The following is a 27418-nucleotide window of genomic DNA, read 5'->3' on the forward strand; positions in this document are numbered from 1 at the left end:
GGGCGCAAAGGCACTGCCAGGGGTCGCAAAGCGCACGGGCGACCCCTAAATAACGCCCATGCCATTACTGTACCATCAATGTTACTGTGGGTTTACACGTTGTCATTAAAGGAATGACTGACGAGCACCCGTAGAGCTGGTTACATTACCCAGACCTCTCATAGATGACACGACCCTACTCAAACCATCTTCCAGTTCATACCGCATGACAAGCAATGAGTGAACATATTCCCACATAATGGTATTCAGATAACATCTGCAAGTGGCCGTCTCCAAAATACCACCATAAATGGAACTTTTTGTTTCTGAACGTAACTACTTGGGTTTTACATGTTTTAACATAAATGGCTTAAATAGGCACTAGGAGGGTAAAGCATCTAGTTGCAGTTGGAACACAACTGGTATCCAATTAGGGGCAACCATTGATTGCGCACAGATAAATAAATGTTCAAGCGTAGTTAAAACTATGGGGGCAAAAACGTATTTTAACTAATACTTTGGAACGTCGGCCAAAAATTGGAAAACAAGGTGGTTGCCCAAATATGCCTCTATTCTTAACTATTTTATGTCTTCATCCTATTTCTATTTTCCACGCTATGTTTTCATTTGATGTCTTTGTGCTTTCTCTAATTCAGTGGCTTATGCACTAGCTATGGTCGTCAATAACAGGGACTTTGGGCGGGCTACAGCATACAGTATTAGTACCATCAGAGCCACTGTGAACTGACTCATTTTATGCTTTCATTACAATTCATTGATTTAGATTGAGGATAGAGCATCTCATCCTTGTACACAAAACACTGACAAAATATGTATTACTCGATGCCAGCCAAGCAGACTGTTGTTTACATGCTTGTGTGCTGCACTCTGTCCGTGTGACCTCCTGCCTACAGGCCTTGCACCTCATAAATGTCTGGCTAAATTAGCAGATGTACTTGTTCACCAATTCTTGGTGACTAATGCAGTAGACCTGAACATGTCAAGATTAATTTACCCTTTGATGAACCATCTAATTGTGAATTTAGTTTGGGTGGATCTTGCTGCTATATTATATTATTCACTAAAAGTATACAATATAATATTTTAATTCACTCAGTTCAACATTCTTGATGAACCATCTTGAGAAGGTCGAAGTGAAAGTTTTCACCATGCAAATTGTGTGCCATTGCTTTGCTAATTAGCCTAGTGGTAAACAATGTATCCACACAAGGAAGTCCTGTCTGGTTCCTAACTTTCTCTCGTTTCTTACTTGTCACTGGCTTCTCACTTAAAGAAGAATGGAAGGACAAATACAGTTATAGCACTTCATCCCAGGGAGAGACATGCTTCATTTAGGAAAATAATTAAAGCTGAGTTTGAGATGGGGCGTGTCAGAAACCAACTCTCTTCAAAGATTTTATATCACTCTGTAGCATACAGCAATGTCCTTGGTCTGCATAACCGTCCTGTCTAGTACCAAAGTTCCTGTAGACTTGTGTGCATGTTTTGTAGCTGAGCTGTGTGGTCCTGGAAACAGAGGACCCCACCACCTGCAAAATGTCTGCATTTTTGTTTATACAGGGGTACTTGGACCATTGAAAATGTATGGAGAAGAACCTGAGTACCAGGACATCCTATTAGGACCCATTCAAGACATCCAATACCTCCCCTGAACCAAGATGGGTCCCATCAAAAGCAGAGAAATCTAGGCATGCAAAGACCTTCAGGTCTGAGCATATCCATCTGTTATCCATGCCTATTTGATTCTTGTGAGCTTGCATTTGCTGTGCAATGTTCTTAGAGGCACATAGGATACTCCATCTCCACCATGATTACCATGATTAAACCCCTCCAATGGCCCATTAGAGTAAGAGCCGTCAGAGATCGGCCTCTAAGTCCGCCCACCTAATTTAAGGGGTGAAATTAGAGATCAGTTTTCACTGCCTGTTACTGCACAGGAAAACCATGGCAGCAAGGGCCTGTGAAAACTGCTAAATGCTCCCCTCGAAATGGGAGAGGACTGCCATGGTGAAGGGAGCATTTTATTTTTTATTTTCAGAAAAAAATCCAGCTTCAGGACAGAGCAGTGCACCAAACTTTAAAAACATTGACAGGAACTGCTGTGGCAGTCAGAGTAGTAGTTCAGTTCAGTTCAGTTCATAATTTTCATTCGGCTATACCAATATGCCAGAAATGGGGTCTTTGGTTGGCAGTCAGGTTACGTCCTGTCCAAGTAAGGACCCTCACTCTACTCAGGGTAACAGAGAATCACCCTCAGCTAACACCTGCTTACCCCCTTAGTAGCTTGGCACGAGCAGTTGGCTTAACTTCAGAGTGCTAGGTGTAAAGTATTTGTACCAACACACACAGTAACTTAATGAAAACACTACAAAATGACACAACACCAGTTTAGAAAAATAGGAAATATTTATCTAAATAAAACAAGATAAAAATGACAAAAATCCACAAAACACAAGTCATCACTAAAAATGCAAAATGAGTCTTCATGTGTCAAAAATAACCCTGCACGGGCGAGTGTGCGTCAAAAAGGGCTTGCGATGCGTCAATTTCACTCACAAGCTAGACTTTGCGTTGTTTCTCCTTTCGTTGAGTCGGGGTGCGTTGTTTCTTCTGTCCGCGGGAGAGCAATGGTCAATCCAGTCAGCAATCTCGGGTTAGGGCAGGCCTTTTGTTGTTTTTACACGCCCAGGGGTATTTGCGTCGGGAAATCCAGCTGCACGATAATCCAAAAACCACGCAGCATGGGTTGCAATCTCATCAGCCTCCATCAGCAATGCTGTGCGTCGTTTCTCCAGCCCCGGGCGTCGATCTTCGGGTCGCGTTGCAGGCGTGCATCGAATTTCAACCGTGAAGCCAGCGGCGTGCCGATTTTTCAGCCGCAGATCAAAGTCACGTCGATCTTTTCCCCGCACGGCGTTCTGTGCGTGGATTTCTTCCTCTTAGGCTGCCAGCTTCTCCTTTCAGGGTCCCAGGAACTGGATGGGCACCACTTGGCACAGTAGGAGTCTCTCCAGAAGCTACAGGGGCTGGCAGAGAGACGTCTTTGCTGTCCCTGAGACTTCAAACAACAGGAGGCAAGCTCTAAATCAAGCCCTTGGAGATCTTGACAAGATGGAAGGCACACAAGGTCCAGTCTTTGTCCTCTAGCACAGGCAAAAGCAGCAACTGCAGGATAGCTCCAAAAAGCACAGTCACAGGCAGGGCAGCTCTTCTTCTTCAGCTCTTCTCCAGGCAGAGGTTCCTCTTGGTTTCCAGAAGTGTTATAAAGTCTTTGGTTTTGGGTGCCCTTCTTATACCCAATTTCTCCTTTGCTGTAGGCCTACTTCAAAGCAAAGTCTCTCTTGAATGTGAAATCCTGCCTTCCCCAGGCCAGGCCCCAGACACTCACCAGAGGGTTGGAGACTGCATTGGTTGAGGGCAGGCACAGCCCTTTCAGGGGTGAGTGGCCACTGCTCCCCTCCCTCCTAGCACAGATGGGTCATCAGGAAATGCAGACTACACCTCAGCTCCCTTTGTATCACTGTCTAGTGTGAGGTGCAACCAGCCAAACTGTCAAACTGACCCAGACAGGGAATCCACAAACAGGCAGAGTCACAAAAATGGTATAAGGAAGAAAATGCTCACTTTCTAAAAGTGGCATTTTCAAACACACAATCTTAAAATCAACTTTACTAAAAGATGTATTTTTAAATTGTGAGCTCAGAGACTCCAAACTCCACATGCCCATCCTCTCCCAAAGGGAATCTACACTTTAATCAGATTTAAAGGTAGCCCCCATGTTAACCTATGAGAGGGACAGGCCTTGCAACAGTGAAAAACAAATTTAGCAATATTTCACTGTCAGGACATACAAAACACATTACTATATGTCCTACCTTAACCATACACTGCACCCTGCCCTTGGGGCTACCTAGGGCCTACCTTAGTGGTGCCTTACATGTAAGAAAAGGGAAGGTTAGGCAGTGGCAGATCTGAGACATGATTACAGAGCTACTAAGGTGGGTGGCACAACCAGTGCTGCAGGACCACTAGTAGCATTTGGTTTACAGGCCCTGGGCACCTCTAGTGCACTTTACTAGGGACTTACTAGTAAATCAAATATGCCAATCATGGATAAGCCAATTACATATACATTTTGTAAAGGAGCACTTGCACTTTAGCACTGGTTAGCAGTGGTAAAGTGCCCAGAGTAACAAAAACAGCAAAATGAGAGTCCAGCACACATCAACAACCTGGGAAACAGAGACAAAAAGTTAATGGAGACCACGCCAAGGATGAAAAGTCTAACACAAGAGTAAGCCATAAAAGTGCATAATGGAATACAGTAAAGCAATAAAACATGAAACAATAAGCTCATAAAAGGTTGGAAGTAAATACATATAAAATAGTTAAAATACAATTGATACTTAAAACTAATTTTACAGTGCAGTAAGACTTTTCCTGACATGAATTTCTTTTATGATATAGTTTGCCACCCTGTAACATACATTCGGGGAGTCTAAGGCTAACAGGAGTTCCAGTGCTTCCTTATATTAAGTGCATTAAAAAGTGGTTTAAGACAGGTGATTCTAGGATGTTCATAGAATTTACAGAATAGGACAAAATGCAAAGTGCTTTGTTTGCTAACTGCATCACAAGGGCATCTATCTGACTCTAGAGGGCAATGGCTAGGTTGCGGAAGTGCTGCTAGATGGTGAGCAATACCCAGTCTTAGTCTAGTTAACACAAACATGTGTTGCATGTTGGTGACCATGGAAAGATAGCCAAATCTGCTTACATCCAATAAGTAAGACAAGTAAAGACCAACAGTGGTTTTAGTAGATTCAGTTAGTTTCCTTGCGTCCGGCTTAAATATCATAAAAGTGTCCTTGATAAATGTTTTTGAATATGACAGCACGTCCTCTGGATTATTATGTTTTATAGATCTGTTAAAAACAGATTTAAATGAGGATTCAATAAAAGCTATCAGGGTATACACATGGCCTTGTCCAGTTTCATACAGTCTAGTATAAGATCTTTAGTAAAACCAGTGGCTTCCTTAGACCATATACTGTGCCATAAAGAAGGGTCTCACCTGTAGCACATCTTCCAAATTGTGTAAACCAATTTCTTGATGCGGAATCCAATTAGAGGTTGTTGTGGGTGGACATAACAGACGTTTTAGGAAGCAATTGTCCTCTAATTGTAGGGGAGCACTTTTGGTGTAACCCCACACCCCAGCACCATACGCAATCGTGGAGACAACTCTAGCCCTGTAAATATCCAACATGGTGCCTATAGGCCGACTCCCTAGTTTACTAGCAAATCTGAAGACAGCACCTGAATTTCTTCTGTTTGTTCCTACCCGAACAAACCAGCTGGTCCTACTTTCCATTGCTAGAGAATAATACCCCCAGATAGTTAAAGCAGTATTAATATCCATATTCTGAATGTAAAAACTTCTGCATTTCTTTACCTTCTTGCCACAGGCCATGGTAAATGTTTTGGATTTATTGATTATCATACCCTTAGATGACATAAACTGTTCAAATCCACACATTAGCTTCTGGGGCCCCTTGGGTGTTCTGGAGATCAGGACAACATCGTCTGCATAAAGTAGGGCGGGCACCGGGCATCCGACCATTTAAGGGGGATTGGCCTGTAAACTCTTCAAATGTTTATCTACCCAATTAATGTATAGAGAGAACAATAACGAGGCAAGGACATAACCTTGGCAGATACCTCTACCTATCTTGAAAAAGGTGGCGTATTCTCCAAGTTTTCCAAAACATGCTTTGCATGTCAAATCTCTATACAGGAGAGCCAAGAAATTGATGATATACCTGGGGGCGCCTGACTCAATTAGAGTAGGCCATAAGAGAGCATGTTCTACTAAGGCGAATGCACTACTGAGGTCTGCAAAATATAAATATAGATCACCTTTTTTAGCCTTAGTATACTTTCCTATAATTAGGTCTAGGTTAACACATTGATCTATAGTTCCTAGACCTTTCCTAAAACCAAACTGAACCGGTGATAAGATGTTATTTTCTATGACCCAGTCGTTTAATCTTTCCAATATAATTCTACTACATGTTTTCAAGGAGGAGTCCAGCAGGTAAACTGGTTGATAGTTTTTAGGGTCGGCCTTATCTCCCTTCTTATATATTGGTATAATAATAGATGTGTACCATGTCAGCAGTATATCACCAGATATGGTCAAATTTAATATTATAGTCAAAATTGGTACCCAAAAAGAGATGTTATGTTTAAAGACATTCACTGGGACACCATCTGGTCCTGGGGCCTTACCTTCAGCACCAGCTAAGATAGCAGAGTGAACCTCATCTGTAGTGATCTCTAAAAAGTTAGGTTGACCCAGCTCGATCTGCCCGGTTATATCTACCGACCTAGTCCCCTCTGAGTAGTGGTCCATCCATGTTACGCAGTCTACACTGGATCCCAGATCTGATGGCATCCATTGTGAAAGGAAGGGGGCATTAATGGTTTCCTAAAACAATTTGGTATTATTAGTCTCTGTCGTCATGGCTAATTTAGACCATGCCTCTTCCCTTAATTCCTTTTTCCTTTGTTTCTGTGTCTTCTTGTATTTTACTCTAAGGGACTTAGGGGGTTATTCTAACTTTGGAGGAGTGTTAATCCATCCCAAAAGTGACGGTAAAGTGACGGATATACCACCAGCCGTATTACGAGTTCCATAGGATATAATGGACTCGTAATACGGATGGTGGTAAATCCGTCACTTTTCCGTCACGTTTGGGACGGATTAACACCTCCTCCAAAGTTAGAATAACCCCCTTAGATTCTATCGGGTCTCTAGGGGATGTCTGCAGGGCTAGTTTAAGATTCCTCCTAGCTTTCGTGCAGGCCTGGTCAAACCACCCCATTTTATGCAAAGATTGTCTATATTGTGGGCTCTAGGTCAGCAGCCCCTGTATATAAGCGGTGATTGTATCAAAACATCTTAATAACAGGGGAACCTCAACATCCTCCTGTAAACCATAACCAATTTCATGCTGACAGCCACATAAAACATCCCGCAGAATATCAGCAGGCACAATATCTTCCCATTTCTGTCTCACCCCTGTGGTTCTATGTACTTCGATCCGATTCGGGGTAGGGTAAAACACATCCCTTGGCCCCCAGAAGGAGGTAGGGAGGATAATCGGATCATGATCACTAAGAAGGGTCAGCACAGTATAGGGTGTGTTGCTGCCATTTAGTGCAAAGGATGACAAAATAATGTGGTCTATAAGGAAGGATGAGTTGGGGCCTCTATGAGTTGGAATTATTTCATCAGAAACACCGTGCTTACGCTCCATAAGCGTTAGGTCATAAGTGGACAGCATCAGATTAAGGGCTTCTTGTGAGAAAACCGGGCTGATTGCAGAGGCCCCATAACTTTTTGCCCCCATTTTCCTCTTTTTGCTGGTGTTTTCCTGACTTTGATGGTGCCCTGGGTACTGCTAACCAGTCCCAGGGCCTGTGCTCTGTGTAAAATGGATATGCAAATTAGGCTAATTATAATTGGCTAAGTTAACCTACCTATAAGTCCCTAGTATATGGTAGGGCATGTAGGTTTAGGGACCACAGCATAGGTGGTGCACACCTAGGTGCACTGCTCTGGTGCCCAGTGTCATTTTAAAGGCAGGCCTGCTTTGCTGGCTGCTTTTAAATTAAAGTTATATGCAAATTCGACTTTGGAATTAAAGGTACTTCCAAAGTCTTAAACTACCTTATTTTTACATATACGTCACCCCTAAGGTGTGCCCTATGTGCCCCTAGGCTGGGTGCCATGTAACTATAAGCAGGGACTTTATAAAAATAGATTTATAAGCCCTGGTGAGGTAAAAACAGCCAAATTCGTTTTTCCCTCATTGAAGTAAATGGCCTTCATAGGCTAGAATGGGCAGACTTTATTTTAAATTTTAAAGTCTCCTTAAATGTTGCATACCAAGAATTTGGTATCAAATTAATTGTTGTAATAAATCCTACAACTTCCAGTTGTTGGATTTAATATAACTAGTTCAGGTAAAAAGTTTAGACTTTACCTAAAAAGTTGCCAATTTCAGCTCTGCATTGTTTTTGCTGCTGTGCTCTGATTGGCTAGCCTGCAGCAGCTTCTGCCAGGCTGCCTTGATGAGGTGTGAAGTGGCCAGGCTTCACACAAAGGAATGTGCTTGGGGGAGAGAATCTCCCCTCAGCAGATGGTGAGGCAGGAAGGGGGAGGGCTGCCAAACTGGTCTTCAAAGGCAGAGAAGGACATTTGCAGCACCCAGCAACACCCCCACATCCTGCAACCCCAGACAATTAGGTGCCCCCTTGATTAGATTAGGAGAGGGCAGGAGAGGGGTGTGTTTATGATTTTTAGCCACACCAGTGGGTGGGTTCAGCCAGATGTAACCTCCAAAAATCAGATTCATCCATGTTGGATTTTTAGAGACTGTTGCCTTCTGGGATGGATTTTTGCCACACTTCCCAGGAAGTGGTCATCACAGGGGGACGACCCTGTCCCTGATTGGAGAACCAGGGCCCCCCTGCTTTTCACCCAGGAGCAAGGATAAAACTGGCAGACCTGCACCCACGCCTCAGATCCCTACCAGATTTCAACAAGAAAGGAACTAAAGAAGAAGAAGGTCTGCCCTGCTGGACCCCTGGCCTGCACCTGGACCCTGCACTCAGAAGGACTGCACCAGCTGCACACTTGGGCTTCACCACAAGAAGGACTTTGCCTGGCTTCAACTGGTTCAAGGAGGGACTCCCTGTTTGCTACAGGTGAAAAATTGCTAAACCAGAGTCCCCTGCACCAACTCCTGAAGAAAGCGACCAGCTGACCACTGTCCAGTGGCCAAAAAGGAGTTTGCGCCAGGTGCATTCTGGGAGTTGAAGTCCGCACCCCCCAAGGACCATCACAGAACTTCTGGACCCTTGGGGTGAGCTGTGGACCCCAAAAGAACCTTAAAAGAACATCTGGGTGAAGCCCCAGAAGTTTGGAAAAGATTTGAGAATTTTTGGAAAAAAGCTCCAGAGAGGGACCGACCCGCCGCGGAAATTCTAGCCGGCTTGCCTCAACCGCGACCCGGCCTGACTTCGTGGTTCGTCCTGGTAAAGAAAAACATCCAAAAAAGAGACTAAGTCCGAACGTAAAAAGTTGACCGGGACCTCCCAGCCATCGTATCCGAGAAGGGCTCCATGGACGTCGGATCAAGATCCAGGTTTAACCCGGTCGAAGGATTTTCATCTCGAAAAAACGACTAAGTCCGAAGGTAAAAGTCTCCACCGAGGAAACCCACATCGCGTATCCGGACAAGGGCTCCAGGAGGTCGGATTCAACTGGCAGGTTCGTCCCGGTGAAGAAAAACTTCAAAATAAAGACTAAGTCAGAAGGTAACTTTTTAACCGAGGCCTCCCGCGACCTGTAGCCGAGCAGGGCTCCATCGCGGTCGGCCTGAAAGTTTGACTTTGCCCCGGTTGAGGTGCAACCAGATGACCCGATTGGCGCTTTTTGTTTCTAAGCGCTAGAAAAGTAATAATTCTTTAAAAATTCATATCTCCGGTTCCCCTGAACCGATTTTAATTGTTTTTGTGTCATTTTAAAGATAAAAATATAAACTATTTTTATAAATTGGTTTTGGATTTTTAAACTGTTTCCTGTGTTTTATTTAATTACTGTTTTGTGATATTTGAATGCTTTACACTTTGTCTCCTAAGTTAAGCCTTGACGCTCGTTGCCAAGCTACCAAGGGTTGAGCTGGGATTAATTTACTGAGACCTAACTGTACCTAGGTGGAGGTTAGTGGCTTGTTGCTAGGTGTAGGTACCTACCTGCCCTACCAATAACCCATTTTCCAACATAATTGGAAGCAGCGACGGGATCCTGTACTTGTGTTCAATATCACGTTACAGTTTTAGGTAAAACAAATTAAAAATCCTTTAAATTGTCCTAGTGCAAAAATTGTTTTTAATTTGGATTAATTTCAATTATTGAATTTTTGTAATTTTTCTAAATTCTTGTTTCCAATTTTTGCAAAAAGTTTTTGTTGACACAAAACTAGGGAACCATGGAGCTTGATCTGGCTAGCCTACCCACACTGACAGTAGTCCAGCTTAGGGGGTTGTGTATTGAAAGAGGGTTGCCTGCAACCACTGATCTCAGGAAGCAAATCCTGATCACATCCCTGACAGCATGGGCTGAGGCCCAAGAGGTAGAGTCAGAAGAAGCTCCAGAGGAGGGAGAAAGAAGGGAGGATGCTAGCTCTAACCACTCAGGGGAGGGAAGGCATCTGAGCCTAAGTGAGGATGAGGAAGAACGGTCCTCAGTAGATACAGCCACTAGGGGCAGATCCAAAGCTAGTGGTGGGAAGAGGGTCCTTTCAGGAGAAGAGAACCCATCCATCAGAGAAAGAGAGCTGGAAGCCCAGCTAGCATACATAGCTTTGGAAGCAGAGAAGCTGGCCCTAGAAAAGAAAAAGTGGGCATACAAAGAGAAAAGAGATGGAAGCAGCGATAAAGAAGCTGAGGTGTCCATGGGTGGGGGAGTTTGCCCCAGATTACCCAAGGGGGTAGTTCCTGCTTATGTAGAGGGGGATGACATAGATAAGTGGCTGGGGGCCTTTGAGAGGGCACTCCAAATGAGAAGGGTTAGGCCTCAATACTGGGGTTCCCTTTTGTGGGAGTTGGTCCCCAACTCAGGGAGGGATAGGCTTCTGACCTTAAGGGGGGAGGAGGCAGATTCATACCCTAGTATGAAGAGGTGCTTAGCCAAGAAGTTTGGTCTGACCCCAGAGCAATATAGAATGAAGTTCAGGGACACCCAGAAGGTCAGCACCCAGTCTTGGGTTGACTTTGTGGACATTTCACTAAAGGCACTAGAGGGCTGGATTATTGGTAACAAAGTAGATACTTATGAGGGGTTATACAATCTGATCATGAGAGAGCACATCTTGACCAATTGTACCCAAGAAAGGTTACGCCAGCATCTAGTGGACTCTAAGCAGACCAACCCTAGAGAGCTAGGGGAGGCAGCTGATGAGTGGTTAAGAACCAGGGTGGTTGTCAAGTCCCAGGGGGGAGACTCTAAGAAGGGGGGGACAGGTCCCCAAAAACCTAAGGAGGGAGGTGGTAAGCCCACCACAGAGACTCCCTCTGTACCCCAGAACCCTAAGAAGGAGGAGAGTAAATCCCACTCCCACTCTGACAAGCAGAGACAGGGAGACCCAGGGTTAAAAAAGCTCTTGGACAGTAGGGCTTGCTTTGACTGTCAGCAGACAGGTCACTTCAGAGGACATGCAGCCTGTCCAAAGAAGGTGGTTAGCACTGGGCTGTCCAGTGTAGCCATAGAGGAGGATTCCTCAGATGATGAAGTCCTCCTAGCATTGAGCTGGGAGACAGGACCAGATGGTAAGCTGGTGATCCCTGAGGGTGGGAGTAAACACTTCCACCACATTCAAGTGAATGGGATCCCTACCACTGGCCTGAGAGACACCTGTGCCAGTCACACTATAGTGAGTGACCGGTTAGTGACCCCAGACATGTATGTCCCAGGAACGACAAAGAAAGTCAGGATAGCCACAGGGGAGGTCACCTCCAAACCTGTAGCCATAGTGCCCCTAGAGAGGGAGGGTATCCTTGACTGGATTAGGGTGGTAGTCAGTGCTGACCTTCCCCTAGATTGTATCCTGGGCAATGACCTCCCAGAGGTGAGTCTGGTCACAGATGGGGTGGTCGCCTAGGGCGCCCCCCCAACCCAAAGTCCTGGGGAGTCAGTCCCTACAGTTAGGAGACAGGGGTCCCCAAGAAAAGGAAAGAAGAAAAGGAAGGGAAGGCCACTCTTAAAGAGAGTTCCAGGGAGCCAAGGGCCTTCTGCCCCAGTAAGGGGGGAGCCCAGAGTTGGCACTGGTGAGGCCTCACCTGACCCCAAGGAAGTCCTGAGTAGTCAGGCAGCTGTCCAGATGCAGGATGTTGCCCCTGCACTGACAGAAGGGAGAGTGGAAGGAGGGTGTCTGCCACAGGAGGTGGTAGCCCCCCACTCTAGACAGCAAGAGGGGTGCCAGGACCCCAAAGTTGCCCCTAAAGCAGCTCAGCCACCTGTCAGTGGAGAGCTTAGGGTGTGGTTCTGGGTACTGACAGCTGTCAGTAGCCACTGCTGGGTGCTAGCCTTCCTGGCAGCAATGTACTTGGCCTGGGAGGCAGACCCCAGGGCCAATAGCAAAGTAGGCCCCCTGACCCTATTGGTCATGGTGGGGTTGCTCAAGTGTTGGGTGACCTCTTTGGGTAAGCTAGGTGTTGCCCTAGCAAAGTTTGGAGTAGGGGAGGTGGGCACCTCACTACCCAAGTTGGCAGAGAGAAAGGAGGAAGACCCCCCTAGAGGAAAGTTTCAGTTTGAGTTGGGTCCTTTTACTGTTGGGATGGCTTCACTACCCATAGGGAGTGACCCTGACAGGAGGATATAAGGCAGAGTAGGCCCTGCAAAGGGACAGCCAGTTTTCTTCACTGTCTTCCTCGCCTAACAAGCCAGGAAGAGTCTCCCGGGGTTGGGCTGAGTCTCCTGGGCGTGTGGGCTGGGGGGGGGGTTGTGTGAGAAAACAGGGCTGATTGCAGAGGCCCCATAACTTTTTGCCCCCATTTTCCTCTTTTTGCTGGTGTTTTCCTGACTTTGATGGTGCCCTGGGTACTGCTAACCAGTCCCAGGGCCTGTGCTCTGTATAAAATGGATATGCAAATTAGGCTAATTATAATTGGCTAAGTTAACCTACCTATAAGTCCCTAGTATATGGTAGGGCATGTAGGTTTAGGGACCACAGCATAGGTGGTGCACACCTAGGTGCACTGCTGAGGTGCCCAGTGTCATTTTAAAGGCAGGCCTGCTTTGCTGGCTGCTTTTAAATTAAAGTTATATGCAAATTCGACTTTGGAATTAAAGGTACTTCCAAAGTCTTAAACTACCTTATTTTTACATATAAGTCACCCCTAAGGTGTGCCCTATGTGCCCCTAGGGCTGGGTGCCATGTAACTATAAGCAGGGACTTTATAAAAATAGATTTATAAGCCCTGGTGAGGTAAAAACAGCCAAATTCGTTTTTCCCTCATTGAAGTAAATGGCCTTCATAGGCTAGAATGGGCAGACTTTATTTTAAATTTTAAAGTCTCCTTAAATGCTGCATACCAAGAATTTGGTATCAAATTAATTGTTGTAATAAATCCTACAACTTCCAGTTGTTGGATTTAATATAACTAGTTCAGGTAAAAAGTTTAGACTTTACCTAAAAAGTTGCCAATTTCAGCTCTGCATTGTTTTTGCTGCTGTGCTCTGATTGGCCAGCCTGCAGCAGCTTCTGCCAGGCTGCCTTGATGAGGTGTGAAGTGGCCAGGCTTCACACAAAGGAATGTGCTTGGGGGAGAGAATCTCCCCTCAGCAGATGGTGAGGCAGGAAGGGGGAGGGCTGCCAAACTGGTCTTCAAAGGCAGAGAAGGACATTTGCAGCACCCAGCAACACCCCCACATCCTGCAACCCCAGACAATTAGGTGCCCCCTTGATTAGATTAGGAGAGGGCAGGAGAGGGGTGTGTTTATGATTTTTAGCCACACCAGTGGGTGGGCTCAGCCAGATGTAACCTCCAAAAATCAGATTCATTCATGTTGGATTTTTAGAGACTGTTGCCTTCTGGGATGGATTTTTGCCACACTTCCCAGGAAGTGGTCATCACAGGGGGACGACCCTGTCCCTGATTGGAGAACCAGGGCCCCCCTGCTTTTCACCCAGGAGCAAGGATAAAACTGGCAGACCTGCACCCACGCCTCAGATCCCTACCAGATTTCAACAAGAAAGGAACTAAAGAAGAAGAAGGACTGCCCTGCTGGACCCCTGGCCTGCACCTGGACCCTGCACTCAGAAGGACTGCACAAGCTGCACACTTGGGCTTCACCACAAGAAGGACTTTGCCTGGCTTCAACTGGTTCAAGGAGGGACTCCCTGTTTGCTACAGGTGAAAAATTGCTAAACCAGAGTCCCCTGCACCAACTCCTGAAGAAAGCGACCAGCTGACCACTGTCCAGTGGCCAAAAAGGAGTTTGCGCCAGGTGCATTCTGGGAGTTGAAGTCCGCACCCCCCAAGGACCATCACAGAACTTCTGGACCCTTGGGGTGAGCTGTGGACCCCAAAAGAACCTTAAAAGAACATCTGGGTGAAGCCCCAGAAGTTTGGAAAAGATTTGAGAATTTTTGGAAAAAAGCTCCAGAGAGGGACCGACCCGCCGCGGAAATTCTAGCCGGCTTGCCTCAACCGCGACCCGGCCTGACTTCGTGGTTCGTCCTGGTAAAGAAAAACATCCAAAAAAGAGACTAAGTCCGAACGTAAAAAGTTGACCGGGACCTCCCAGCCATCGTATCCGAGAAGGGCTCCATGGACGTCGGATCAAGATCCAGGTTTACCCCGGTCGAAGGATTTTCATCTCGAAAAAACGACTAAGTCCGAAGGTAAAAGTCTCCACCGAGGAAACCCACATCGCGTATCCGGACAAGGGCTCCAGGAGGTCGGATTCAACTGGCAGGTTCGTCCCGGTGAAGAAAAACTTCAAAATAAAGACTAAGTCAGAAGGTAACTTTTTAACCGAGGCCTCCCGCGACCTGTAGCCGAGCAGGGCTCCATCGCGGTCGGCCTGAAAGTTTGACTTTGCCCCGGTCGAGGTGCAACCAGATGACCCGATTGGCGCTTTTTGTTTCTAAGCGCTAGAAAAGTAATAATTCTTTAAAAATTCATATCTCCGGTTCCCCTGAACCGATTTTAATCGTTTTTGTGTCATTTTAAAGATAAAAATATAAACTATTTTTATAAATTGGTTTTGGATTTTTAAACTGTTTCCTGTGTTTTATTTAATTACTGTTTTGGGATATTTGAATGCTTTACACTTTGTCTCCTAAGTTAAGCCTTGACGCTCGTTGCCAAGCTACCAAGGGTTGAGCTGGGATTAATTTACTGAGACCTAACTGTACCTAGGTGGAGGTTAGTGGCTTGTTGCTAGGTGTAGGTACCTACCTGCCCTACCAATAACCCATTTTCCAACACTTCTCCATACTCATTGTGACAAAAATTATCAAATTCTGTCCCGTTGGGGGTAGTAAATCCACAGGACTGAGGGGAGGTGCATATGCATGGCTGGATATTAAAGTCCCCAGCCCAAATAATAATGGGATGAGAGCGGATGCATTTTAGAAACTTATTTACACTTTGATTCAGGGCATGGGCAACCCTACATCGGGTGGCATCAAAGATGTTATTATAGTAGTTAATTATGACCATATCTACCTTATTCTTGTGTTCAAGCCACAGAAGTTGAAAGTGTGTGTTATCCATAAATGTCTTTTTAGCCACTACAGGGAGTTTATTGGAAATAAGCACCAGGAGCCCCCCTATGGTCCTCCCAGATGGTGATGGCGTAACTGGCAGTGAGTGTGAGGTAAATCCATGCACATAGGCAGGTGAGGTACACCAGGTTTCTTGGAAGCAAACCACAACTAGCTTACTGATTAATGAACCCCACTCTTCAGTCTCAGTTTTGCCACGTAGGCCCTGCACCTTCCGGGTAGCAAGATAATGGAGCCCAATGGTGTTATCAACAGGCTCCTGACTCCATGATTTTTCCCCGCCATAACTTACTGCATTTGGAGCTACTTCAATTGGTTCCCCATCCCCATTGTGTGCTGTATCCCTTTTGCCCATATCATCCTTGTCCTGCTGGGCTAATAATAACCTGTTAGGGCTCATAGCCACCCTATGAATGGTTGTTTCCTCTGCCCTTAGCCTCGTCCTCTCACAGGCTATAGACCCCTTGCTTAACAGTCAGTCATTATCTGAAAATTAACTTAATATCTGATATTTATTGCTTGGTAGTAATGGTGTGGTGGAGTGTGCATTATTGGTAGGATCTGGCCTGGGTATGCCAATATGGACCGTGACGGCATACAGGGCACGGATCTGTGTCCTGACTGGCCCGATTGTAAATGTCTATAAAATACACCTAGCAGGAACAGTTCTGGGGAGCTTCTATCTTGGGGGCGAAAAGAGGCCCTGCAAAAGATGTCCCTCACCATCCAGGGGTTTCGGAAATTAATAATTACACAGTCCCCCCATGATCTTTGGGGCCCAACACAGTCCCCCCATGATCTTTGGGGCCCACCCACCCTACTTTCCGGGTTAGGATTATCTGATGGGCATCATTCATTGAGAAAATATTGTTCTGTGCTAACCAGTGCATACCTTGTTCTTCAGGTCACCTTGTTGCTCATTCTGATCAAACCGTAGAGGGGGGACTTTGGTCATGATAATAACATAGGGGCAGGACTCAGGGGGTAGCTTAACAACAGGCAGTTCTTCTCTTATATGTAAGCAGGCGGAGCCATTTTTCGGGGAGGGGGGGGTTAGAAGAAAAGTGTCCTGGAGCTGCATGGTTTGGTAGTGGTTGTGGATCATCTGGAGCGGCGCCCGTTTTTCTGTTCTTAGAGGCTATGTGCCCCCCACTAGGATGATCAATATTTTGGACCACCCTTAGGTGCCTAGGATGCCCAGGAGTTAGTGTTCAACACAATTCCTTGCACATCTAAGGAGTCTGTGCCCTGTGATACATGTGAATGTCCTGGCACACTAGAAGTGGTATACTGAACCACAGGAGTCTTATGGTTAGGGGACAGAGTTGGCAGGCGGGGTTTCTGGCAGATCTCTAGAATTTTTTCCATCTCCTCTTCCAATTTATCCTGTTTAGTAAGGATAGGTTTAAGCAGATTATCAAGGAGGAGTGTGAGGTCTTTCCAGTCAGTAGATACCATATTTTCACCCATGGTAGGGCCAAGTTAATATCAGCCCCCCTTCTGCATTGTTTCTTTCTTTTTATAATGGCTGACTGACTTTGAGGTGTGGGGTTTTTACCTGTGGGGATCATTACCTCTATCTGGGAATCTCCATTCATCTGAGCCACTGTGTCAGCTGAGGGGTGAATAACTGGTGTAGATTCATGTGGTGCTAAAGTTCCCCATGTCGCATCTCCCAGTCCTGCTGTCCCCAGTTATAAGTGTCTTTCGGCGAGGTCAATTTCTTTTGAGATGACCCCTACCGCTCTAACTAGGAAGGAGTCAATCGCTGTGCGGCCGGGTTCCATATCTACCTTCTGTCCCCCCACCTTCCTCATGCCCATTACTGGGTTATAGATTTACCGCCTCCTAAAGTAGTTGTGGGCTATCTATGGCTTTGTTACCCAAAGGCCTTGTGTTTGTGGTATTGATTTTGACCTGGTTGCAGTTCTGTTCTTGTCACACTATATGCTAGATAACAGTAAAGTTTAAAAGGTCAATGAATATGTACAAGTATAAAACATAAGGAAAAAAGGTTAAAAACCAATAGGGTGGGCCCAGCCCAGCCTCTGTCGGCTGCTGACCGGCGCACACGGGCCCGCTCTTGGCCGGGCTCATCCCACACACGTTCCGTGCAGCAGAAGCGTGAGTCCCAATTAAGGCGCCTTCGGCGTGTCGGAGCGTTGTGGGCGGCCTCGTCCTTCAGGTTCTGCTGGGAGGTGTGGTTCAGCCCAGCCTTCCGCTCCTGTGTCCAAGTGCAGAGTGATGCGTGCAGCGGAAGCGCAAGTCCCAATTAAGGTGCTTTTGGCACGTCGGAGCGTTATGGGTGGCCTCGTCCCTCAGGTTCTGCTGGGAGGTGTGGTTTAGCCCAGCCTTCCGCACCGTATCCAAATGCAGAGTGATGCGCGCAGCGGAAGCGCGAGTCCCAATTAAGGCACTTTTGGCACGTCAGAGCATTGTGGGCGGCCTCCTCCCTCAGGTCCTGCTGGGAGGTGTGGTTCAGCCCAGCCTCTCGGCCCGTGTCAAAGTGCAGAGTGATGCCAATCAATACATTTAACTTGAATGACAGGCGGCAGATGCTCCAGCTAAACTTGGTTTGTTCTTCAACTATCCTGTGTGAGTAGTATTTAGCTGGCAAAAGTTAAGTCCTCTGCCAGGCCAACAGAGATTACTCCATCCCCCAAAACAAAAATCGGGCCCTAACTCGAGTTTTGGTCACCATTACTTCTCAGCCTACCCTGTGGGATACTTACACATGCCATTCAGTACTATTTTTTTAACTCTGTCAGGACCCTGCTAAATCTTGCCAAGCGTATCTGTTTGCTGCTCCTGGAGCAAGTGGCTGATATACAGTACAACAATGTTTAGCTATCCACTAGTACACACATGGATTTGCATTCTTCAGCTTTGATTTTGATGACTAAATGTTGTTGCATAAAGTTTCTGTGCTATTTGTTTACCATATTGCAGAGAAAGATCTCCTTTGCTGCTGAAATATCCCATGCCTTTCAACAAGTGTTTTCATTCCTAATCATGTGTACGGTTACTGCTAAACGAGTGGGTTCAATCAGAAATTATAATTATGCACTCAGAACTCTTCAATCATAGGTAGGATAGGACACCCTTACTCCCAGTTATATTAACTATAAAAGGTTACATTCCTCATAGCCATTGCTCACCTTGTAGTAATGCAATGTATTGTCTTTCAATTGGTGGACCTGAGACAATGATTAACTTTTCCTGTGGAGTGAAACAGCTCAGCAATAAGATTAGCTCTGGCCTTGACAACTTGAATATGAATAGTCTTGTCCTATGATCCGGGCACATTCGTCACTTGCAGGATGTTTAGGAAACTGTCCTATTGCATAATGCATTGGGCACCAGGGAGTCTATATGTCATATAAAGCACCCAAATTTGTGACTTGGCCCAAGTATGATATTTTGTGTCTCACCCATGAATTACACCAAAAGAAATCTATCCACACAACAGAAAAAAAATAGAATTTAACTCAAAGAAGAATGTAATGTTATAGTGAGGCGATTTCTACTTGTGAAGCATTAGTCAAAAAGAGCCACATGAAAAACCATATGTGAATCCCATGACGGCTGCTGTCTTCCATTTGGCCAACCACATAACTTTCTGCCTCGTTTGACTACTACTCCTGTCATATAGCTGGTCACTAACCACATGATATATACTGAAGATGTTCTTCACAGCAAAATCAGTTTCTGCATGCCAGAAGGGACTTAGTTTGGGATTCTGCAAACACAGAGGGGGTTATTCTAACTTTGGAGGAGTGTTAATCCGTCCCAAAAGTGACGGTAAAGTGACGGATATACCACCAGCCGTATTACGAGTTCCATAGGATATAATGGACTCGTAATACGGCTGGTGGTAAATCCGTCACTTTTCCGTCACTTTTGGGACGGATTAACACCTCCTGCAAAGTTAGAATAACCCCCAGAATGTCCAGATAAAAGCTATAAATTTACACATATTGATGATTAAACAAAATGTTGTGGTCTGGAAATATGTTATGGAAATTCTGTTCAGTTGTCTCTTCTCCGGCCACATGAATGAGCAAATGGATTTGTTTTCGCAAAATCAAGGCAGGATCCAACTTTCTTTAGCCATACCTTCAAATAATATTTATTCAAAAGTGATCTAATCAAGGCTTCATTATAAGCCCGGAAGTGGTCCAAATCAGATAGTAACTTGAATAACCAGCCAAATAATATTTACAAGATTTGTGATTACATCTCACTCTGGATTTTGTTTATCCACCTACATTTTGCAAAGAAAAACCTAACGATCTGTGTTTGAAAGTTCCTTCTATGAGGGAGAAAAATGGGATTGCAGCTATTTTTTTCATTCCCTCAGCTACAAGTATTAGAACATTGGATGCTCCATTGGAGACAATGGAGTGCTCTAGCTTTTATTGGTTGGTAAAAACCTGGAGCACCGACATTCCAATGTTTTTGTTCACAGCTGTTGCTGTGAACAAAGGCCTCACGGAGCCTGAAAGGATTTCAATCCCCTTGTGCTCTGTGTGCCCTTCGTTTTATTTATTAGAACATTCTGCCTTCTGGTGGCAAAATGTTCAAATAGCTTTATAGCCGTTCGTAGCTGGGCTATGCCAGCATTAAAGTCCTGCTCCCTTGTTAAAGGCCCCTCATCTTTGGTTCAGGCCTTTAACGCTGCAGCAGGCCTTTATTCACTGGTAAAGCCCGCTACAGGGGGCTAATAGCTGGCTATAAAATAGCAGAGTATTAGTCGGGGTTACTTGGAGATCATACAGCCTTTGATACCAAGATCCCCAGGCATAATATTATTCACTGTAATAAAGCTGCGTTCATTTACCGGAAAAGCAGTATACAGAAGTTAAAATTCATATTGCTTAACCATGTACCCGCCTTTCACCTTAAACCGCATGTCCATGGTTTTCGCACAAACACACATACATGCCTATCAGTCATCTATTAAATGCTTTCACCTCATAATCAAAGCACTAGAGAAGTCTGCTAATCTCCAATTTCTCTTTTGCCTCAGTGAAAAGTTTAAGGAAAAAGTGCAGCATTAACCACCTCCAGTGTCAAAGATTTCTCTCTTGAAGAGTCTACCACCCTCCCAAAATTCTACTTCTCTGGCCAAAGTACTTTTCATTCTGAAAGTCGCCATCCATTGTCTCTACATTAAACAAGCTAAAGCAGTTTTGAAGTACTTCCCCACCTGGCTCACGTCTTAACTTTCTGACTCGAACAGGGTGTTTTTCCTTCCGCCCAAGATCAAACTCAGTACTCTCCATTCTGATATAAAAAATGTGTTACCAAACCAACCTAAACCGCAGCAATCCTATCACCAGCTTCTCCTCTTCTTAAATCATAATTGCAACAAGGCCAGTAATTCTGTTCAGTATGCAAACTGCCAATTCTGCTAGAAATAGGACTACAAGTCACGCACAATTGTGCCTGACACAAGAGTTTGCACCTGTGATGTACAGCAGGTAAAATCTGCTTCAGTTTACCTGTATAAATTCCATAAGATTATTGGTGCACTGCCGGGCTGGGTAACTGATGGACAATTTGCACAAAATTTGCCATGTCATTCGAGGAATTTCGGTATTCGGTGGAAACTGTGTACCTGTTAAATGCTCCCTGCAACAATAGTACTATTTACTGGGTGTGTAATTTCCACCCACGATTTTTGGTCACCTTGTAATCGGGATCTTAGAAACGTTAGCAAACCATGCATTGCCGGTCCACTCTAAAAGTTCGTCCTCTCCAGTGCCCTGCTGGGAAACAGGACCCTCTATATTGATGTCATGCTGAAACTGCTATCATTAACGTAGTCAGCATCCTAGACGTTGGAGGGGCATGTGTTCATTATTCTTGAAATCCTGCTAGCCTTGGACATTATAGACCACTGTGGCATAAGAAATATTCTGTTCACTGATAAAGGTGTTAAGGGACCATGCTTATCCTGGATCTCAGCCATCGAGTCAAAGAAGGCCAACTGCACCAAACCCTTTTTTTTTAAACCTAGCTCGATCTGTCAGTACTTCAAGGCTGGACTCTGTCTCGTATACTTGTTTTCAAATGTTAAACTGCTTTGCATGCACTCACTTGAAACAGTTTGAAAGGGTAAAGGTTTGCACCACATTGACGCAGACTCTAAAGCAGGAGTATCCAAAATGAGGTCCAAGAGGGCTAGATCAATGCTAGATTTGGACGATTATTCACTATGCAAATAAACTCTGAATAGATTAATTTCAACTGAAGTGGATCGATAAGGATTTAGATTATCTTTGAAGTATGTAAATTGATAATATATTGAAATCCTAAAAACCTCGCATGGATTGGCTCTACTGCACCTACATAGGGAACCCCTGCTATATAAAGCCATGTGGAGATATAAGACCTACTCAACAAAGATTTTGCTGTGACTTACTCTTGTAGTACTCTTGAATTCCAGGCATAAGCACCAGTCTGTGAATCAGACCCTAAGAGTTAGTCTGGGAATCAGACGTGGGGATACTCTATTGTTAACAATAACTGGAAAGATTTGAGTTTCGTTTGTAACAAGAGATCTGGATAATCGTATTTTCAGACATGATATGCTTTCTCCCCTTCCCACCACCACTTGATGAAACATTTTGTATTAAGAGTAAGCAGTAGCAACTTACTTTATTTATCTGTTCTTGATTTTGTTAAATATTTCATTTTTTTAATATAAGGAAATGCTAGTTGGGTTAAACAAAATGCTTTTGTAAATAATTGCTGACAACGGTCTACACAAAAGGACAGAAACCAGTTTTTGCTAATTTCATGAATCAATTGTTTTACCCCTATACATTTACTCAAAAATATGCAAATATTAAAATATTACAATTCTGAAAAGGTTTTATCAAAATACAACTGGCTCATCTGTCACTCCTTAAAACTCACAACATAATAAATTAATTTTACTTTCTAAACATTTCACTTACACAAGTGGATTGTTGATCTTCTCTTCTATAAATCAACAAATATCAGTACTCAGAAGAAAATCACCTACAATTTAAATGTGTTCTACTTGAATTAATAACATACGCCCATGAACAGAATATACAGATCAATGACTAAAACTGAACCTTCCCAAAACAAATCCCCCCAGAAAATCTGGTAAAAATCTTACCCCTGTCTGTATCGTATAAGAAGACATAATGATTCCACCCATAGTGGTCCAAAAGGCTCATAAGCGCTCCTCGTAATGAAGGTCTAAGCTGCAATACAAATTGACTTTCGCCTTCAGTGGGGAAACTTGGCGTGATGAGGGAGATGTGCAAGGCGCTGCAGAAGGAGGTCAAGGTGTGTACCGATCTCTTGTCGTACAGTCCAAAGATGGCAAAGACCCCTCTGGAATACTGGGAGCAAACTGGAAAAAAGGAACATTTGATCAATGTTTGCATAGGGATTTGCAAAGATCTAGTCACATTCAAATATTAGGCAACAGAGTGTGAAGGGCACAAAAACACTGACAGACAGCTACTAAACTTTGTTTTCTGATGTGTCCAAATGTCTTTAGGATTTTCAAGATTGCTAGGGGGGATTTCATATTGTCAAGCGTTAAAATGGCAAGCAGTACATTTTCACAGATATCAATATTTCACTATTCAGCTGGAAACACTTAATGAAATATAGGGAAGAGAGATATTACATCAGTATTAGGTAACAACAAGTCAATGTTCCTAAAATACCACATAATATTTACAAAGTACAAGGCTAAAACAAATATTGAAAGCTAAGTCACGTTTGTTTAAAATGGCTAAATAGGTGTACATGTTTATAACTTAACAGTAATTGCACATGAATGCATAACGACTGGTAGAGTTGAGGGTCTAAAAAGGCAAGATGTAAATATGATATAATTTAGTTATTTAGAACCTTTACGAGGCACTGCATGTTCCTTCGTGGATAATACAGAGTGCTGAAAACAACCGAGTGTTCTTATATAATTCCTGACATCAAAACACTAGCAAATACTAGTTTCATATCTGTAGATACCGTTGAAGATCATAATAGTACGCCTGTTGTATCATAACATACTTTTCAAATAAAAGAGTCCTAAAATATAGTTTAATGTTATTACATTATTTGAAAACGCAGAACTTCATAGTGTTGCTAAAAAATGTTGAATTGTTCAGAAGGAGGTCCTCTGGAATTTCAAATAGCACAAAATATCTGTTGGGTGATGCCCATAAAACAAAACATATTCTATATTCTAATATTAATATTGTATTTCATCAGGGCCAAAAATGATTCTACATTCAACAAGCTTCACATAGAGAGGTGTTCTGTACTACAATTAAAATGTATCCATTACTGAAGCATAAAGTGAATCAGCATTGGCGAAGCCAATAGGTTTGGCATCATGCGCCAGTCTTTTGGCAATTCTTGTTTGTTTTTTCATGGCTTTTGTAAAAAAAATAGTTTGTAAAGCTGCTAGGAATTCGTCAATCCAAAAACAAAATGATTAAAGGCAAAAGTGTTTTGGTCTTAAATAGTACACATTAGTATAGTACTCCCTGGACCTGAAGGGAACTACATTGTGTGTGGATGTGCTCCTTGTGAGAGGGCAGCACAATATAATTTATAGTGAAGCTAGCTAATGGCTAAAGTGGGGTGATGCATTGCCCCTAGATGCATGCTCGAGTGGATTGGAGTAAAATGATAATGACACAACCATAGGCAATGATGAAGTGTGGGTGAAAATCTTTGCATGTAACTATGACATTCAAATAATTTCAGTAAAATCAAAATGTCTTGACTTGCACACACCTAAAAAAGGCAAATAATGCACCAATGGCTGCCAGTCTCTTGCGCTTGGGAGAGAAAGAAAGGAAGAAAGAAAGGAAGGAAGAAAGAAGGACAGGAGGAAAGGAGGGAGGAAAAGAGGAAAGAAAGGAGGAAAGAAAAAAGAAAGAATGAAAGAGTGAAAGGAGGATGGAAAGAAAGAAGGGAAGGAGGAAAGAAAGAAAGACAAAAGGGAAAAAGGAAGACAAGCAAGAAGTAAGAAGGAAGGCAAGAATCAAGGAAAGAAAAAACACAACAAAGAAATAAGGAAAGAATAGGAAGACAGATAGAAAGAAAAAAGGAAGGATGGAAAGACAGAAAGCAAGAAAAAAGGAAAGAAGGAATACAAACAAGAAAAAATAAATAGAAAGAAAGAATGAAAGAAAGAAATAATGAAAGAAAGAAACAAAGACAGAAAGAATAAGAAAAAAGAATAGGAGAAAGCAAAATAAAGCAAGAAAGAAGGAACAAATGCAAGAAAGGAGGAATGAAGGAATTAAAGCAAGAAGGAAAGAAGGTAGGAGAAAAAGGAAGGAAGGGAGAAGAAACGAAAACAAGAAAAAGAAAGCTGTAAAGAAGGAACTAAAGAAAAACCACAGCCATAATGGAGGAATGAAAGAAAGGCAAAAAAGAAGTAACGAAAGAAAGAGTGAAGGAAAAAAAGAAAGAAAGAATCGAAGGAAAGAAAGGAATGAAATAAAGCAGTAAAGAAAGAAAGAATAAACAAATGATAAACGGAAAGAAGGAAAGATGGGATGATAGAAAAAGGGACAGCAAGTAAGAAGGATAAAATAAATGAAAGACAAAGGAAAAGAAAGAAAATAGAATGAAAGAAAAAGGAATGGAGAAAGGAAAGGAAAGAGAAGAAAAGGGATGAAAAAATTAAATACAGCAAGAAAGCATGAAATAAAGAATAAAAGAAAGAAGGAAGATAGAAAGAGAGAAAAAAGGAAAAAAGAAGAAAGTAAATAAGGCAATAAAAGTGTTAAAAAATAAAAAGAAGGAAGAAGGAAAGAAAGAAAAAAGAATGGAAAGAACGCAATAGAAAAGTGTTACAAGTGCTGCAAATTAAACACCATAAGGCTGTTTTTTTCCTGGTCAAAGTTTATTGAAGAGTCATTGATGAAATTGAATCTAGAAAAAATGTGTTTTGAAGAATTGTCTGCTTATGAATTCACAAGTATAATATCGATGCTTTCAATAACTTATTACAAAACATTTTCAAATGGATACAATCTGTTATGCTGTAAGATACCAGCCGTCAAACCGTAAACAAATGACACTCCAGAAGGAATTTACAACAGCATTGGCAGGAGACAGGAGCTGATGAATGTGGAATGTAGCCTGTTTACCGTCCTGCTGTTGCATCAGACTTTAAACACAAAGGCAACATCAAAATAATACATTAAAAAACATTGGCACAGAAGGGAACTAGCTTGTGTGTAGATGTGCTTCTTGTGAAAGAGCACAATTTATTCAATCAAAGTTAAGTTGTCTTGTGCCTGAAGTGGGCGGACCCTCTGCCCCAGGCTGTATGCTGTAGTGGGTGGAAACACACCAACAAACCAATGAATGAAGAAAGCTGGATGAACACCTTTTTAAATAAGTCTATTGTGCATATATTTAAAAAAAAATCAAAAGGTCTCAACTACTGGTAGACCAAAAATGGGGTGACTTTTTAATCATGTTAAAGTCCAGTTGGCTATTGTTTGGAAGGCCATCAATTTACGGGGTCATTTATTTTTATCCATAATCAGAACGTATTTATTGCCACTGGGATGTGTAATGGATGATTCCCTGCATCCAAAAGAGCTTGACCATGTGACTGCAAATACCTTACTGATTTCTTCTCTTCAAACTCCGATATCGATAATTTACTTATGAATACTGATTTTCAGAATAACAGTAATATTCTGCTTAACGCTACAGTGAAGATGGTATCAATATTTACTTTTAAACATTTTTCATCATGTTGATTTTGAAAATAAAGACATGCTTAAATTTTTTTACCAAAGAATGCAGCCATCGAGGTATTGTGTAACTTGTAGAAAGTAGGATGAAATTATACAGACAAAAATTACATTTTCACTTACTCTTTAAATATTATTGATACATAATTATGGCATATATATGAAAGTCTTCAAAGATAGATCAAAAGGTTCAAAGACATAGAGATGTGTAAATTGTGGTATGGGCTTACAAAAGGGGACTATATGCTATCCAGGATTTACTCCTGGCCAAAACAAATATAAAATACTGCAAAGTATACCTTAATAAAATCAGGATTGACTATGACTCCAGAGCACCATATTGATCTAATAACAACATAGTAAGTAGATTATCGAAGGAATGAACATCAGCAGTGTTTAACTTAATTCTGTGTGGCTTGATATGAAATGTTCAAATACCTCCATTGGTTACTGGTAAGGGAAATCTTGTCCTTAAAACTTTTATGCTTAGCACACAAGGTACTTCTTGGCAGTGCCTCAAATTATCTTGATAAACTGTTCCTTGCGTACAGCCATCCCATCATCATGTTTCTGATCTACCAATAGGAGGCCACTGTTGATCTGACCACTCATCTGGAGAAGGTTTGGTGTCTGATAAATCCACTTCCAGGGCACTTCCAGCTGGAACTTTCATTTAGGACAGGAAAGTGGCTAATTCAAATTCAGAAAACCCTTAAAAAATTAATTTTTCATCTTGGCTTTTTTGATCATCTCCACACCTGATACACCTGTCATGTTTTCCTAAGTCCTCTCAGTCAGAGCCAAAGGCATGATTGCTTGTCCCACCTGGACCCATGCGGTTTTTCACCCTCAAGTCTTTTAACACCCCACTGAGATCATATTTGTTGATGTACCTTTTCCTGCATTGTTCTTTGCTGCAGGTTTTCAGATTGGGTCTGTTCTCTGTTCCAATAGTGAGACCGGACTGCTTTTTCTACTCATATGGTGACCCAATTCAAAGCCACTTCTTGGTGGTTTGCATCACTTTACAAATACCATAAATAAAATGAATATCCACAAAGGAGGATGCATCTTAGTGATGCTGGATCTGATCAAGCATAAGTCTATTTCTGTAAATTGATGACAATCTCAAAACACATTTATCTCATTTGCCTAAAAATCATGTGATATCCAGGCAGTTAGCACAACTGAAAATAAATTATTTTTAAAATTATTAATAGTACCCAATATTCTGCTTCATGGGGGGTTCTTTTATGTATCCTTTCCTGTTGT

General features: G+C 43.1%; 1 protein-coding gene across 5 annotated transcripts in view; it reads right to left on the reverse strand.

Moving 5' to 3' along the window:
• Positions 1 to 27418, reverse strand: part of GRIA4 (glutamate ionotropic receptor AMPA type subunit 4) — an 892311-nt gene that overhangs the window by 511404 nt on the left and 353489 nt on the right. For all 5 annotated transcript variants that reach the window (XM_069202350.1, XM_069202351.1, XM_069202354.1 and 2 more), the window contains exon 3: positions 22519 to 22758. In XM_069202350.1, coding sequence (XP_069058451.1) covers positions 22519 to 22758 — 240 coding nt within the window. The remainder of the gene's footprint in view (positions 1 to 22518; positions 22759 to 27418) is intronic.

The sequence above is a fragment of the Pleurodeles waltl genome, chromosome 8, assembly GCF_031143425.1.
Source record: "Pleurodeles waltl isolate 20211129_DDA chromosome 8, aPleWal1.hap1.20221129, whole genome shotgun sequence".
NCBI lineage: Eukaryota > Metazoa > Chordata > Amphibia > Caudata > Salamandridae > Pleurodeles > Pleurodeles waltl.